The sequence below is a fragment of the Phyllostomus discolor genome, chromosome 12 (assembly GCF_004126475.2).
Source record: "Phyllostomus discolor isolate MPI-MPIP mPhyDis1 chromosome 12, mPhyDis1.pri.v3, whole genome shotgun sequence".
In the NCBI taxonomy this organism is placed as follows: domain Eukaryota; kingdom Metazoa; phylum Chordata; class Mammalia; order Chiroptera; family Phyllostomidae; genus Phyllostomus; species Phyllostomus discolor.
The window spans coordinates 17,154,976-17,171,300 of record NC_040914.2 but is presented as its reverse complement, the minus strand read 5'-3'; the positions used below and the strand labels follow the sequence as shown (position 1 = coordinate 17,171,300).

The following is a 16,325-nucleotide window of genomic DNA, read 5'->3' as shown; positions in this document are numbered from 1 at the left end:
CATCACCAGGTTCCTGCGGCTTTTTTCTCCCCACCAGAAAAGATGTTTTTTTTTTTACTCTGAAGATGTTTTTGAAAGACAGACGCTTATAGACAAAGGGGGTGGGTCCAAGACCTTTACAGCCCCTGCCTAACCCCCTCCCGAGGCCCAGAGATTCAAGTTGCCCCAGCGCAGGCTGTACCTCGCTAACTTCCCGTGCCAAGACCTTCCCAGTGGCAAAACCCTCCCCACGGTAGTGACTACTCAAAGCTTAGGGCTTTGACAAGGCGGGGTGGGCTACTAGACTTGCGAGGGCAGGGAGCGGTGCGAAACCGGACGGGAGAAGGCGTGGCTAGAGTGGAATGGGCAGGAGGCGTGGCGTTCTCTAGACCAATCCAGACCTGAAACTGACGGAGGCGTGGCCTTATGGCTGTGATTGGAGAACTGAGGCGGGGCGTGGTGTAGTGCTGTGGGTGTGGCTAAGGAACGCAGCGGTCCGACCCTGAAGGAGGGTCCTGACGCTCTTTACCCCTGGGATTGGAGGGTCGGGGAGCGGGCCGGGTTTCGCACCCGGCCGGGTTCGCACGGGAGTCGGAGAAAGGAAGCTGGTTCACACAGGGTTCTGAGAGAGGATACCCAGGGGCAGGACAGAGGATAGCTAAGGGTAATCTTGTAACTAGTCTTGGAAGCGGAAGATCCGGAAAGTATCGAGGCAGCTCCTCTAACTTCTCTCAGGGAAAAATGAATGGAAAACATAGTAACCCACAGTGAAGCTGAGGTAGCATCAGCCAGAACACGCTGTGGAATGACACACCTAATCAAACAGACCGATCGTGATGAGTCCCCCACCAGAGGCTGGGCTCTAAGCCTGGCACTTGGCACGCACTGTCTCCTTGAATCCTGAAAAGGCCCTGCGAGGTAGAAACTGATTATCTCAATTACCCAGACAGGGAAAAAGAGGCACAAAGATGGTAAGTAACTTACCCAAATTCACTCGCAGCTGGTGAGATGTAAGCTGAGAGTTCGTCATGCTCCCTCCTTCCCCAGCCCATGTGCTGATTGACTGGGCCTCAAACACTCCCACGAACCCCAGAAACAGACATAAGGTAACAAGCAACAAATACACAGATGCATTCGCTGACTGAATGACCCTCTCCCCATGCCCACTTTGCCAGCTGTGTGACGCCCCCCACAACCCAGTCCACCCCCCGAGACTGGGGTCCTCACCTGAACCAACAGTGGTTCAAAAAGTAAACAAAAAGCCTCTGCTTTTTGTTCAACCAAACTCTGGGCCTGAGACCCCTGGGAAGACCTAGGATGAACTGTAGGGGGTCATTGACCCCTGAGATCCAGACTAACTTGAAGAGAGTCTAGCCTAAGGGGAAGAGCAGGACTCCAGGGTGTTGCCTTTCCTTTGTCACTGGCTACCTATGTGGTCATGGGAAAAGCAGTTATCCTGTACAAATCTCATTTCCCATCTGCATAATGGGGATCATCAAGTTCCTTCCTCTTTGGGGCCTTGCAAGGACTAACTTATCTGATTACAGAGCACTCAGAACAGCCCTCACTGGTGTGGCTCAGGGGACTGGTCGGTGTCCTTCAGACGGAAACCTGGATTTCCAGCCAGGTTCCCTGTTGGGGACGTGCGAGAGGCAACCAATCGATGTCTCTCTCCCTTTCTTTCTCCCTCTCTTCCACCTCTTTCTAAAAATAAATAAATAAAACCTTTAGAAAAAAATAAATCTCTTAGAGTCTGTCACAGACTAAGTGCCCTGCAGGTGCTAGTCATTATGACTAGGTACTTCAGTTTACCTGCCTCAGGAGCACGGTTTAGACAGCTGAACTTGAGTGTTCAGTGAACCCCATGAAATTGCCCAGAAAATGGCATGTATTTGTACAGCTTTCATCAGATTCTCCAGTGGGTCTCCCAAAATGTGACAGAGGCACAAATAAAGAGAGAGACAGCCCTGGCTGGCTAGCTCAGTGGATTGAGCGCGGGCTGCGAACCAAAGCATCGCAGGTTCGATTCCCAGTCGGGGCACATGCCTGGGTTGCAGGCCACAGGCCACAGCCCCCAGCAAACTGCACACTGATGTTTCTCCCTCTCCCTCTCTCCCTCTCTCTCTCTCTCTCTCTCTCTCTCTCTCTCCCTCCCCCTCTCTCTCTCTCCCCCCTCCCTTCCCTCTCTAAAAATAAATAAATAAAATCTTAAAAAAAGAGAGACAAAAAGGTGTCTCTATTGCAAGGGATCTTGGATCACATCACTCTCTGCTTAAGAGACACCCCGCTCCCCTGCCCCACCCCCTGCCCACGCCTTCCCATGTCAAATCCACGTACCATGTGCTCTGCAAAGTCTCTGGCCTGAACTCCAGAGGACCTGGGCTCAGTCTCACTTGCACTCCTTGTCTCAGCCCCCATACCTGGCTTTCTCTCTGCTCATCAAACACACCAAATTTGGTCTTGCCTCAGGGACCTTTGGCATTTGCTGTTACCCTTCTTTCCAACTCAAAACATCTCTAACCACAGGGGTGTTCTCTAACATCCTACCTGAAATAGCCACACACCCCCACCTCACCCCTCTCTGGAGCCTCTTTAGGGAAAACCCTGTTTTTACAGTCTCCACAGCACTTAACACAATCCATTCATTTCAACATGTCCTTTTTTAAAAAGATCTTATTTATTTTCAGAGAGTGGGGACAGGGAGAGAAACATCAGTGTGTGGGTCCCTCTCAAGGACCCTCTACTGGGGACCTGGCCCACAACCCAGGCCTGTGCTCTGACTGGGAATCTAACTGATGACCCTTTGGTTCCTAGGCTGGCACTCAATCCACTGAGCCACACCGGCCGGGGCCATTTCAGTATGTCTCCATTGAGAGTATTGCCGTGTGCTGTTCTGGACAAAGACATGAGCAGACAAAACAAAGTCCCTGACTACTTGGGGGCTCACATTCTGAACCTCATAACTATTTGTTAATTTACTGGTCTGTTTTCTTCCTCCCCTACCCCACTCCCAACTAAAATGTTTGCTCCCTGAGAGCCAGGAGCATTTCTGTCACACTCTGACGTACATTCTGGAGATCTCATTCTGCTCTGTAGTATTCAAAGGCTGTACAGTGGCCCACAGGGTCCTGCGTTATACCTCACCCCCTCCCTCTCTCCCTCCCAGTCTACCCAAGCCACAGTGTTCCTCCCACACGCCAGTCTCACTCTGACCCTAGGGCCTTTGCACTGGCTATTGCCTCTGTCTGGGACACTCTCCTCCCGCATATCTACAAGGCTCCCTCTCTTAGCTCCTTTAAGACTTCTGAAATGCCACCTCCTCCAAGAAGCCTTCCCTGACCACTCTCTATCTCCATACCTCCTTTATTTTTTCTCCACAGCAAACAGCCCTACCTGCTATATTGCATTCTGCTTATTTTATCTGCTATTTGTCTAAAATTTCAGCTCCACAAGAGCAGGGACTTTTTTGTTTCATGCATTACTGTATCTTCAGCACCTAGAACAGTGCCAGACATGTTAGGGATCCAGTAAGTATCTGTTGAATGAATGAGCAAATATTCTTCCATCTCTGTGCCCCACAGTCTCCATCCCTCCACCTAGCACCTTCAGGAAATCTTTGGCAGAGGAATAAAATTAAAAATACTGGCTAAAATTCACCATGTCCCTATTCTAATGACCCTACCTGTGTCATCAGCTGTCATCCCAAAACAGCCCCATAGCAGGGAGTCTGCAATGTTCTCTCTGTGAAAAGGAGGAGAATAGAAGCCCCAAGAGGTGACACCACTTGTTCAAAGCCACACGGCTGTGCCCAGGTGCCCTGGCTGCCGCAGCCACACTCTCAGGCACTGTGCTAAGTATCTCACTTAGCATTCTTCTCATTTTCCGTCTTCTGTTCCGGCCCCCTCTCCTGGAACCTGGCTCCTCCCATCGCTGTAAACATGTGTCCCTTTCTCCCTGCAGACCTGAATCTGAATCCAGGCTAACTGGGTGACATCAATGACAGATGTCACCTCTCTGGGCCCCAGTTTCCTGTTCTGTGAAATAGGGATATCAGAAGTCCCCTTGACAGGGTTGTCGGGAGGGAGGGCTTCATGAGGTCGCACAGGCCAGCACCCAGTAAGGTGGGACTGCAAGGACAATGATCTTGAACTCCTCCGTCTGAGGAGGGGGCGTGGCCTCTCTCTCCCCTGGTCTCCATTGCACCTGTCCTGGTCTCCGCACAGTGGGTACCTCAGCCCCTCTGGGAGTCCTTGTCACCTCTGTATGTTTCTCTCCCCCTCTTCCTCAAGATTTCTCCCCTCCTGCCCATTCCCACTCCTCTCAAGGACTCCAAGAGGTGTTTCCTGCCAGACACCAGGCTCCGGGGGAAATTCACGAGTAAACAAGGCAGATGAAGTCTGGATGGCGTTGATGGAGTCTGGATGGAGTCTGGCTGGCAGACGTGGTCTGGCCCTGCCCTAGGAGCAGAGGTGGTGATCAAGTAAACACCCCAGGCTGATGAATTTCTCATCAGTATCACCTCTGACTCTCCCTTAGTGCCCTGCAGCAAACACACCTTGAAAGGTCGTCTGAACAGGGACATCCTTCAATTACTGACCCAATAAAACACGATGGGGGAGGGAGAGGAGAAGCACAGCCCTGGCCTCAATAATAGAGCCCTAGGAAAAAAACAATTGGAAAGAGAATGCAGGGAGAAAGAAAAAAAAAAAAAGGCTGGCAAGCAACAAGTCTCTAAGTCTCCCGATACAGGTGTGATGGTTAAGGGGAGTCCCGGAACTTCAGAAGCCTCACCTCTCCTTAGCCATTCTCATACATCCAGCAGATGCCACAGCTGCAGAGAGCAGCACTGGGTCCCCAGGTCCTGGCGCTGCCTCAAGCAGGGACTCCTGCCTCCGGAGCTGAAAGTCCCAGCTATGACTTTGTGGAAAGCACTTAACACAGAGACCCCCATTCTTGCTTTGGCTCCTGCCCCCAGGAACCTTGTTCTTCCACATGGTGGACCCCATCTCTTCTGCCTTCAAGAAAGTCCATGCCCCTGGCCGGTTTGGCTCCGTAGCAGCGTCCTCCCTGCCGTAACTGAGAGGTTTCGGGTTCCATTCAGCGCGCACACCTAGGTTTCAGGTTCCATCTCAGATCCGGATCCAGGCGGTGCCTGCGACCCCTGGCCCTGGCGTGCGCAGGGAAGGCAACCTGCCGATGCTCCTCTCTCTCTTCCTCTCTCCCTTCGCTCTATCTCAGAGCAGAGGGGGTTTGGGGGGGCATGTCCTTAGGTGAGGACAAAAAAAAAAGAACTCCCATGGAGGGCCCCAGCTGGCGTGGCTCCATTGGCTGGAGCATCGCCCTGACACCGAAGGGTTTCGGGTTTGATTCCGGTCAGGACACATGCCAGGGTGGCAGGTTCCATCCTCAGTCCCGGCGACTACGACCCCCGGTCTGGGCACGTACAGGAGGCAACTCTCTCTCACATGGACGCTTTTCTCTCTCCCTTTCTCTCTCCCTAAAAGCAATGAAAAAAATATCCTCGGTTGAGGATTTAAAAAAAAAAAAAAACCACCCCTGCCCATGGATGGCAACAGGCCTCATTCATTCTTCCTGTGAAGATCTGGGTGGCTCATGCACCCCATCCTTCCTGACTCCCCACCTCACTGCGCCCCTACACCTGGCAGGCTGTCTGGGCTGCTCTGCTTCCTGTGGGCCGCTTCTGCAGATCTCACAAAAGACAGAGGATGTCCTGCGCCTGGGCCAGACAGCCCTGGCTCATGCCGGCCTACCCCTCCCTGTCCGTATGACCTTGGACAAGCTCCTCCGCCTCTCCAAGCCTCCCAGGACGCATCTGCAAAATGGGACTATTAACAGACTCCACTTCACAGGGTCTGGGCGAGGTTTTAAGGAGAGGACAGGGAGGGCCTATTTGAGCACCGGCTGGCTCAGAGGAGACACTCAACAAATAAGTGCCCTTAAGATTCTTGCCTCAATTGTGCCTTCATTACTAGAACTAATGCTTAATGAGCACACCTCATGGGGTGGCCTCTGTGTTGTTTATGGCTGCCCTGGAGTCCCTGCTCTAGGGCAGGGACTCACATCGTCCCCTCTCAATAGATGAGGAAACTGAGGCCAGCAGAGGGTGAGTCATAAAGCCCACAGCCCCCGGCGAGCAGGTTGTAGAGCCAGGCTTGAACCTGGAGCCGATCGCTGAGCTTTGACCCACGATGCTGCCCATCCCCTAAACTGTGGGGGTATTTTTGTGCTCCAGTCACCCCACTGCCTGACCCAGTGACCCCAGCGTCATGCCAGAGAGGCCTGACTGGCCTCTTCAGGGAGGCAGGCAGGCTGCAAACCTCACAGCCGGCCATACAGCCGTGAGAGTGCTTTTAGTTACAGGTTTTCAGAAAGCGCTCGGTCCACACACGAGTCTGGGATCTTGGCCAGGAACCATGGCTTTAAGAGACTGAGCTTGAAGGGTCCTTTCCATTGCAGGCCTCCGTGACATCAGAAAGCGGGGTGCATTGGACCAGTGATCTGAAGGTCCCGTGAAGCTCTCACATGCCTTTATTTATTCATCCATTCCGTTGACAAGTACTTGGTGAGGCGGTACAGAGCATCGGTTAAGGGTTCTGCTGGCTGCCTCCTGGCTGCCAGCTGTGTGACCATAGACGGTTCACCTCACCTCTTTAAGCATCAGGTGCCACCTTTGCAAATCAGAAATAATAATGTACTTAAGTCAAGGAGGGAATGAGGCTTCAATGGCACAAGGTGCATAAACGGCCTTGTAGGAACCACCTTGGCTTTGCCCTCGATGACCCAGCCCAGAGGCAGAGAGAGACCCTTCCCTAGTCAGTGATGACTCGGAGTGGACAGGGCTGGGATGCAATGGCCCACAGAACTTGGCTGGCCCAGTTGGCAGGCTTCCTGAGGGAGGATACGTTAGAGCTGAGCGGTGAGCAGAGCTGGACACTGTAAGCGCTAAAGACATAGGAACCACCCACGTGAAGGATGTATCATTAGTCTGTGGGCATTTATTTGTAAAGATTTATTTTTAGAGAGAGGGGAAAGGACAGAGAAAGAAAGGGAGAGAAACATTGCTGTGAGGTGCGAGGGATGTCAACTGGTTGCCTCTTGCACGCCCCCAACTAGGGACCAGGCCTGCAACCCAGGTTTATGCCCTGACCAGGAATCGAACCAGTGAACCTTTGGCTCCCAAGCCAGCATTCAATCGACTGAGCCACACCCTCAGGGCTAGTCTGTGGGCATTTAGAGCAAGGAAATATAACATGGCCTGGAGCATCAGGTCACCTCCACCCATTCATTCATCCTTCTAACATCCCCTGCTCTGCTCTCTGCCGAGCCCTGAGCTGGACAGTGCTGGGGACACCTCGGTGACCCAGACAGCCCTGTCCCCGACCTTCCAGGCTCACAGATTACCTGCGAGGACAGACATCAAACAAGCGTCATCTAAATCATAACTTGAAAAGGAAATTGCAGAAAGCTGGGAAATCCCATCACAAGAAAACCTTTCCTGTGACGTCCCCAAACTCCTCCCTTGTCACCTCCCAACCTCGAGCCCATCCACGGAGACAACACAACTCACTTGATAAGCGTTTTATTAAGCTTGTTCTGAGGCATGACGGGCATAGTGCCTACCACCAGGGCGTCCTCAGCACTGTGTCCAGACTTCAGTCCCTGACCACACGGCCACAGAGTGAGTTGATGGGGACAACCCTGCTGCCCCTCTTCAGTAAGTGGCGACCAGAGGAGTGTCCTGAAACACATTTCTTCTCGTGTCCCTTCCCTGCTCCTCCCCTTCAGGGGCTCCCTATTTCTCTGAAGGCAAAGCCAACAGGCTGAGCTTGGCCTATGTCGCTGGTTCTTAACAGTGTGAGACCTGACACCCACTTTATACAACATTTGGAAATGCCCCTCTAGGATTCTGAAACCAAACTCCTACATAATGTGGCCCACCAACACAAATTTTACTTTCAAAAATTTGTATCTTGTCCTGCCCTGGCTGAGGTGGCTCAGTGGGTTGGGTGTCATCCACAAACAGAAAGATCTCTGGTTCGATTCTCCGTCAGGGCACGTGCCCTGGTTGCGGACCAGGTCTCTGCTCTGGGGCGCGCAAGAGGCAACTGGTTGATGTTTCTCTCTCACATTGATGTACCTCTCCCTCTCTTTCTCCCTCTCTCTAAAAAATAAATAAATATAAAAACTTTTTTTTTTTAAGAGAGAAACTGCCCAGGCTGGTGTGGCTCACTGGACTGAGCATCAGCCTGTGAACCAAGGGGTCTTCAGTTCACTTCTCAGTCAGGGCACATGCCTGGGTTTCGGGCCAGGTCCCCAGTAGGGGGCGCGCAAGAGGCAACCACACATTGATGTTTCTCTCCCTCTCTTTCTCCTTCCCTTCTCCTCTCTCTAAAAATAAATAAAATATTTTAAAATAAAATCTTTAAACATTTTTATGTCATGTCCTAACTGAACTAACTACAATGGGGAAATGGATAATAACTCAGTCATCTGTTTTTGCGTATCAATGTGCAGGCAGGACTGCTCTAACAGTCTCGCCGGGCAGATACTATCAGCTGCGCGGAGACTCACCAGGAATGAGATAGGAATACACTGTGTTGCTCAGACAATTACCACAACCAGCATTGCCTGCAATGACGTGAATTCTAGAAATAGTAAGTAACCCTGGGTGAAATTCCCAGCAAAACTAGAATAGGCAGGCCACCAGGTGCAGTTATGTGAATTCCAGGAAAGTTTCCTGCATCCTACGATATTGCAAAAGCACTCGGCGTTTACACGTAAAACACAGCGAAGTTCTAGACTCAGCTCGTCACAAACGGGTTTTCCTCCCTACATGGGTGTCCAGTGGGACACTGGGAAGTTAAGTGGGGCTGGGGACAGATCTTGCTCGTGTGGCCTGTGAACATATCTGGCGTCCCTGTCCCCTGTCCGCTAAAACCAGTCACACCTCCAATCACTGTGAGAAACCCAGATGTCCCTACCATCTCCAAAACACCCCCAGAGAGAGATCCACAGCCTCCCGGCACTCACCCCTGCACGCCAGCCTAGCCTCATCTGGGGACCCTCACTCCGTTCTGGCCACCCAGCCCCACTGCTGTCCCCAAACCTCAGGCCTCCATATCTTGTGTTCCTCTTCATGGAAGGCTCTTCTCTGAGGTCTCAGCTTCCTGGTCACCCCCGCCCCACCCAGGCCAGCCTCCATCAGAGCGCCCTGTCTGTGGTGACCAGGGGTCTGCGGGCTACTGTTGTCTCACTCGCTGGCTCTTCCCAGGAGGGGCTGCTCACCCATGAAACAGGCACAAGGTAGCCGTGGTCACTGCTGAGTTTCTGGGGCCCGACACTGGGGGCCTCAACGACTGCGTTGGGTGGTCAAGGTGACCGACCACCAGAGACCACTAGTGGAGGAAAACTTCCTTGAAGTGACATGGCCCGAAGCAAGGCTTTTGCTTGGTCCCGAAGGTTGGGAAAGGTTGGAACAACGCACAGGGTTGAGACGGGGCTTTCTCAGTAAGACTGTGCCAGCCAAGGTCTCCTGCTGCTTCTAAGGTCAATTCCCAGGGTTTCTGGCCCCAGGCTGGTGCAAGTCCCAGCTCTTTCCTGTCTCTCCCGTGTGACCTTGAGTACATGCCGGCACTTCTCTGAGGCTCAGAGCCTTCTCTGTAAATTGGAAATGATTGTGCCTGCCTCCTTGAGTGGTTATGCGGTTCCAGTCACGTTTATGGATCATGTTTATAAAGCACTGAACACTGTGGTATGCCCTCAATAAATACTTGTTGAATAAGTGGCTCCTAGTTCTGGGCATAAGAAATTGGTTTTTAATTCTTTTTAATTTATTGATTTTTTTAGAGAGAATGGAAGGGAGAGAGAGAGAAATATATCAACTCATTGTTCCCCTTATTTATGCATTGAATGGTTGATTTGATCCGTGACTGGGGATCGAACCAGCAACCTTAGCATCTCAGGATGATGCTCTAACCAGCTGAGCCGCCCAGCCAGGGCCATTAGGTTTTAATTTAGGAAAGGAAGGGGAACACTCTTCGGAGTTCCATAAACCTGGGTTAGAGCCCCATCTCTGGCTGAGTCTCTGGGCCGGGCCAACAAATTTCCCTCTCTCAGTTTGAAATGTTTGTCCACAAGATGGGATCATAACTACGTCCCCCACATGGAGTTTTTGTGAGGGTTAAATCAGATCCTGTAGGTAACTGTGCAACATAGTGTCGGGCTACAGTCAGGGGCTGTTATTATTATTAAGAATGGCTCTGGAGTGTATGGAGGGAGCAGGACCCCACCTTGGAATAAGGGAGGAGAAGGGAAAGGGACATTTGCTTTATTGACTGGATAGAGGAACTGAGGCCCAGGGAAAGGATGGGCCTTTCCAGAGTCACAGAGCAGCTTGGAGGCTGAGCAAGGCTAGAGACACAGGGAACGGCCTCATTCCCAACCTTGGTGAGCAACAGAAGTTGGATGGGACTCGTGGGTGGGGAGTGGGCCCTTTAAATCCTAAGCTCCACCTTTGCTTAGAAGGGTCTTTAGGGGAGTATAAAAGGGGTGCAGTTTCTGCTCCAGAAAACTACCAGCTGCTCCTGCCGCTGGCCCCCAGCCCCGGCATCTCTGCAGCCCAGCACCATCCCTGCCTGGGTGCCATGCAGCTGCCACCCTTCGACATGTGGAAGGACTACTTCAACCTGAGCCAGGTGGTGTTGGCACTGATCCAGAGTCGGGGGCAAAGGCCAGAGACCCAAGGTATCAGGGAGTCGAGACCCGAGCCCCAGCTGGGGCAGGACCCCGGGCTGGGAGAGTTGGGGGCCAGCGGGGGCCCGGGCCCCTTGTGCAACTTCTGCAAGCACAATGGAGAGTCCCGCCACGTCTACTCCTCGCACCAGCTGAAGACCCCGGAGGGCGTGGTGGTGTGCCCCATCCTGCGGCACTACGTGTGTCCCCTGTGCGGGGCCACCGGGGGCCAGGCCCACACGCTCAAGTACTGCCCGCTCAACGGTGGCCACCAGTCTCTCTACCGCCGCAGTGGGCGGAACTCGGCTGGCCGCAAGGTCAAGCGCTGAGGACCCTGAGGTGCCTCCCTGCACCCTAACCCTCCTGGTTCAATCCCTAAGTTCCCAGGCCCTCCCTGACTCACCCGGCTCTTTGGAACTTCTGGTCCCCAGAACTCCAGCTCTGATGGACCCTGAAACAGTGGTGGCTGTGGGGGAGCCAGACCAGCCCAGCCCCTGGGACCTCTCAGCCTTCCGTGCTCTGCAAGCATCTGTGGATTCTTGGTGGTGCAGGAAGCCTGCCCCTCGGGCCACCCAGCCCTGTGGCTCCTGAACCACAGTTCATGGATCTTTGGTCCTTCCTGGGGCCTGCTGGGGACACCAGCCCTTGGACTTCACTGCCCCTGGGCTCCTTCCTTGCGGAATTCTTGGAGCCTGGGGCCCACAGGAGTCTGCCGTGCTCTCCCAGGACAGCCCGGGAACGGGCCAAGAGTGAGCAAGCTGGCTTGGCCCTCCAGCGCAAAACTTCGAATGGGACTGACATAAGACCAGCCTTGCCCACCTTCTTCAGCAACCTGCGGGCCACGGTTTCACCGTGAGCCACTCGGGTGCCTCCTTCCCTTCCGGCAGGAGCTGTGGGAGGGAGCGAACACCCTGCTGGGCGCCCTGCCTCCGCAGGGTTGAGAGCCTGCAAGCGAGCGGACACCCTCCAGCTCCCCCGGTTGTGTTCCCTGTTCGTTCGTTCTACCGCGCTCCGGGCCCCCAGCCGCAGATCACCGGAGGGTCCTCTCGCGCAGCAAGAGGGCCGCTCTCCGCCACCTCCCGCCCGCCCCACCCAAGTTTGCCGAAAGGTCGTCTTTTGCTCCCGTTTCTGTGTTTTTCATCCTCCAACAGTGAAGTCAACAAAACCCCGACCGGAAAAGGGTTTCGGTGCCCGGATGAGAAGGGCAGCTGCCTAGCTTTTATTTTTTTTAAGGGGCGAAAAAGAGCCCCAGTCAGATTTTCGGTTGTTTTTGGCTCAGGGCTGGGTCCCACGTCTCTCTGGTAAATAAAGAACTTTTCTGGTTATCTTTGAATCGCTATGTCTGTTTGTGTGTTCTCCCCATGCCCAACCGCCCTCAACCCAGCCCTTGCTGGGGGCAGGGCCGCGGGGGGTGTGTGTGGGGGGGAGGACTCTCATTTACCCCAACACGTGGGAAGTGGGAGGCGGAGGAGGAGGGACCCTGGGTTCCTCTCAGGATGTGCCCCCCCACCCCCGTCATACAACCCCCGACACAGGTCCCCCGTGGAGTGGTCCTCCAGTCTCAGCGTCCACCTGCCCCCCAGAGGGCTCCCCCCTGTTCTTCTGGCTCCTTCCAGGGGGTCAGTCTCCCACCCTGCTAGGCCCCAGGTGGTCCGGGACCAACTTCGGTCGTTCTTAAAACCCTGTTGGGGAGGTGATAAAAAGCATGGACTCCACCCAAAGGAAACGCATAATTGCACAAAATGTAGCATATAACACCAGGGCTTCCTTCAGTCCACTGTTCCACAAATATTTACTGAGCACCTGCTTCGTGACGGGCACCAGCCTGGACATTGGCGCACCCAGCAGTAAGCAAAATGGGCAACACCTTCTAGTGGGGACCTTCTAGTGGGGAAGGGGGAGTGCTAACAATCAGTGAGTACCTAGCAACCCTGGCCAGTGTGGTTTCCTTGGTTGCGTGGCATCCCACAAACCAAGGAAACCACAGGTGGAGGAGGAGGTCATGGGTTCGATTCCTGGTGGAGGTATGGGGCACACACACACCTGGAGTGTGGGTGTGGTCCCCAGTGGGGATGCATAGGGGAGGCAACCAATTGATGTTTCTCTCTCTCTCTTCCCCTCTCTCTCTAAAAAAAATAATAACAATAATAATAAATACCTTATCTTGGGAGGGGGCACTAAGTGTTAGGAAAGAAAAGAAGGCAGGTACAGGGGTGGAGAGTGGAGGGGAGGCTGTCACATACACGGTGGTCAGGGGAGGGCTCTCTGTGGAGGTGACATTTGAGCAGGGTCCCAGTGGAATGAGGGAAGCGGAGAGTACGTGGGGGAAGGGCATTCCAGGCAGAGAGGACAGCACGTGCAAAGGCCCTGAGGCAGAACTGAAGCTGCTGAGTTTGCAGAACAAGAGGGCAGCTGAGCGAGAGGTAAGACCGCAGAAGCCAGTGGGGTGGCCAGCGAGAACGGTGCGGATCAGTGGTGAGCTTGGGACGCTTACTGCGCACTCTCAGCCTCGGAAACCCACCCCGGACTTCCCCCTCGCACTTACACTAAACTGTGAACCAAAAACCCAGTTAGGACTCTGCTCACAGGTCTTTTTCCGAAAACGCACCTCTGCCGATGACAGAGACCCCCAAGTTAAGCCAAGCAATAGAAAAAAAGGGACGCCCTAACCCCCGGAACTTCGGTGCACAGCGGTGGTGGGGAGCCCCCCCGCACGGGGGCGGGGGAGGGGGTGCCCTGGAGGAAGTGGGTGGCTGGGCCCTGCATCAGGCAGGAAGATGACAGCCTCTCAAACGGGGTGACAGAGGGGAGCTCGGTAGTTTAATAAAGGGACCAAAGTGTGGGCGGCAGTTAGGGACAGCAACCAGCCTCCTCGCTGCTTGCAGGAGTGAGGACAGGCGGAGGGGTGCGCTCGAGACCTGGAGAAGCGACAGTAGGAGATGCCAGGAAGCGCCTGGGGACACGAGGTGAGGACTGGGAGGCTGCTGGACACCCGGGTCCGGGGTTCGGAGGAGAGGGCTAGAGACAAACAATTCGTAGTTACAGGGTTTGGGGTTTGTTTTTCTTTTTAAATGAATTAAGCCATTTGTTTAACAGGTAGTTAAGTGGCAGAGTGGCAGGCAGGAGCTGAGGATGCTACAGGGGCTGAGGCCATCATGCACCCTGACCCTGATCTCGCACCTGCCCTGCTCCATACACCTCTGCCACCCGCTCTGTCCCTGTAACCTTCTCTTGACTCCACCTAGCCCCCACTCAGCCCAGACTCTCACGGAGCCACAGCTCCCCTGGACACCCAAGGGAAGGGAGGAGCCTAGGCAACAACCAGGTGTGTGGCCGAGGTCCCAGTTGGGGACATGGGGTCAATTAGGATATGGTGAGTGTAAGGTGCTTTCTGGGTATTATAGGTTGAATGCTGTCCTCCTCGCAAAGATATGTCGAGGTCCTCTCCCTCAGAGCTTTCAGAGCATGGCCTCATGTGGCGATGGCATTAGTTATAAATTATTAGTTAAGGCTGAGATTGGAGTGATGTGGCCACAAACCATGGGAGGCCCCGGGTGGCGAAAGCTGGAAGAGGCAGGAAGGGTCCTCCCCGAGAGACTTCCGAAGGAGTGCAGCACCGCCTACACCCGGATCTACACTCGGATTTCTGCCTCCAGAAGAGAACGTGTGAGAGAATGCAGTTCTGTTTTTTTCTTTTTTTAAGGATCCTCACCTCATGTTTATTGATTTTAGAGAGAGGTGGAGAGAGAAAGAAACATCAATTGGTTGCCTTCTTACAGGCCCTGGCCAGGGATCGAACCCGCAACCTTTTGGTGTAAGGGGGACGACGCTCCAACCAACTGACCCCACTCGGCCAGGGGCAGTGTTTCTGTTGTTCTAAGCCACCAGTTTGTGCTGTTGTTACAGCAGCCCTCGGAATGAATGCGCTGGGCATCGGGGAGGTTGCTGGCGCCAGCGGAGTCTGGGCTGAGGGGCCATCTGGGCTGGAGTCAGATCTGCAGCGGAATGAGAAGGCCGAAGCCAGGCAGCCCAGGGAAGAGGTTTGTCCATGCGGCTGTGCAGCTGTGCGGGTGTGAGCTGTTGAGACAGGTTGCGGGAGGGCTACTCGAACTCCAGCACCTCCCCCACCCCCTGCGGGTCCCTCCCAGGAACCAGAGAAGAGGGAACTGGAAGAGGGAGAGCCGCAGGCAGCCCCCTGGGCTCCAGGCAGGCCTACTAGCGGCGGAGCAGGCCTGGAGGGAAACCACGGACGTCTGATCAGGCGCCCGGTGAGCCCACTCTGTGCGTTCTAGAACAGAACAGAGGGGGACAGAGGCTGGTCGATACGCAGAGAAAGCAAGTGCTTCAGACTGACCCCCTCCCACCTCCCTGCAGCGCCACTTGGGGAGCAGGAAGGGGAGGGGCAGTTCTGCACCCTCTTAGAACCGGGGAAGAAAAACTAGATCCATTAAAGATGGCCCTAGAACCCCACAGAGCAAGCACTGCTCCCTGAATTCTTGAACCGCACCTCCCTCTGTGGTCTCAGTGCCTGCCGTCTCGTGGGTCTCAGAAACTGAATTTGTGCACCTGCCCGGGTTCAAGGGTCCTGGTGTGTTGAGACTATAGGTTAAAGCCGATTTCCAATGTTGAGCAGAACCTGGGCCGTTCCGGAGAATTTTACACAATTGAAGGGAAAAGGTACCTCCATCGACTGAAGTCTCTTTGTTTTTAATCTGTATTGAGCATGTTGAAAGATCACTTTTAGGTTCAGCTTTCTGTTTCTTTTTTAAAAAAGCACTTATTTATTTATTTATTTTTAGAGAGAGGGAAAGGAAGAAGAGAGAGAGAGAAACATCAGTGTGGTTGCCTCTTGCATGCTCCCTACTGAGGATCTGGCCCACAACCCAGGCACATACCCTGACTGGGAATCAAACTAGTGACCCTTTGGTTCACAGGCTGGTGCTCAATCCACTGAGCCACACCAGCTGGGGTTGTTTCTCTCTTTATGTGTCTTTCAATCTGTCCCTTTTGTCTCCTCCCTTCTTTCTCTCCCTCCTCCCTTTCTTTCTTCTCCTTCCTCCCTCCCTGCCTCCCTTCTCTTGCAGGCATTCTGCCAAATGCAAACCTTTCTCCCAGACTCCACTCTCATCACATACAACTGCCTAAGAAATACCTGCTGGGATGTCTCATCGTGTCCAAAAGGGAAATCACACACTCATCAGGAAATCCTGCCGGCTCTACCCTCCGAATACACCCAGACCCTGACCGCCCCACTCCGGGTGCTCCCCGCCACCCACTCTCGCCAGAACTATGCAGTCACCTCCTCACTGGGCTCCCTGTTTCTGCTCTTGACCTCTCACAGGGGTGTCCAACCTTTTGGCGCCCCTGGGCCACACTGGAAGAAGAAGAGCTGCCTCGGGCCACACATTCAATACACAAACACTAACAAAAACTGATGAGCAAAAAAAAGGTTTTAAGTAAATTTACGATTTTGTGTTGGGCCACATTCATAACCATTCTGGGCCCCATGCTGCCCGCAGGGCCGTGGGTTGGACACCCCCATAAAGTATCCATTCCAACCCTGACCAAAGTGGTCCCATTAAAACACGGTCAGC

At 53.8% G+C, this 16,325-nt stretch overlaps 1 protein-coding gene across 1 annotated transcript; it reads left to right on the top strand.

Annotated features, from left to right (window-relative positions):
• Window positions 1-10,481: 10,481 nt before the first annotated feature.
• NANOS2 (nanos C2HC-type zinc finger 2) lies at window positions 10,482-11,175 on the top strand. Its single transcript, XM_028530058.2, has one exon. The coding sequence runs from the start codon at window positions 10,644-10,646 to the stop codon at window positions 11,058-11,060; it is 417 nt and encodes a 138-aa protein (XP_028385859.1). The 5' UTR covers window positions 10,482-10,643; the 3' UTR covers window positions 11,061-11,175.
• The last annotated feature ends 5,150 nt before the right edge of the window (window positions 11,176-16,325 follow it).

Coding starts and splice junctions, on each gene's coding strand:
- NANOS2 (XM_028530058.2), top strand. CDS start 10,644: ATGCAGCTGCCACCCTTCGACATGTGGAAGGACTACTTCAACCTGAGC.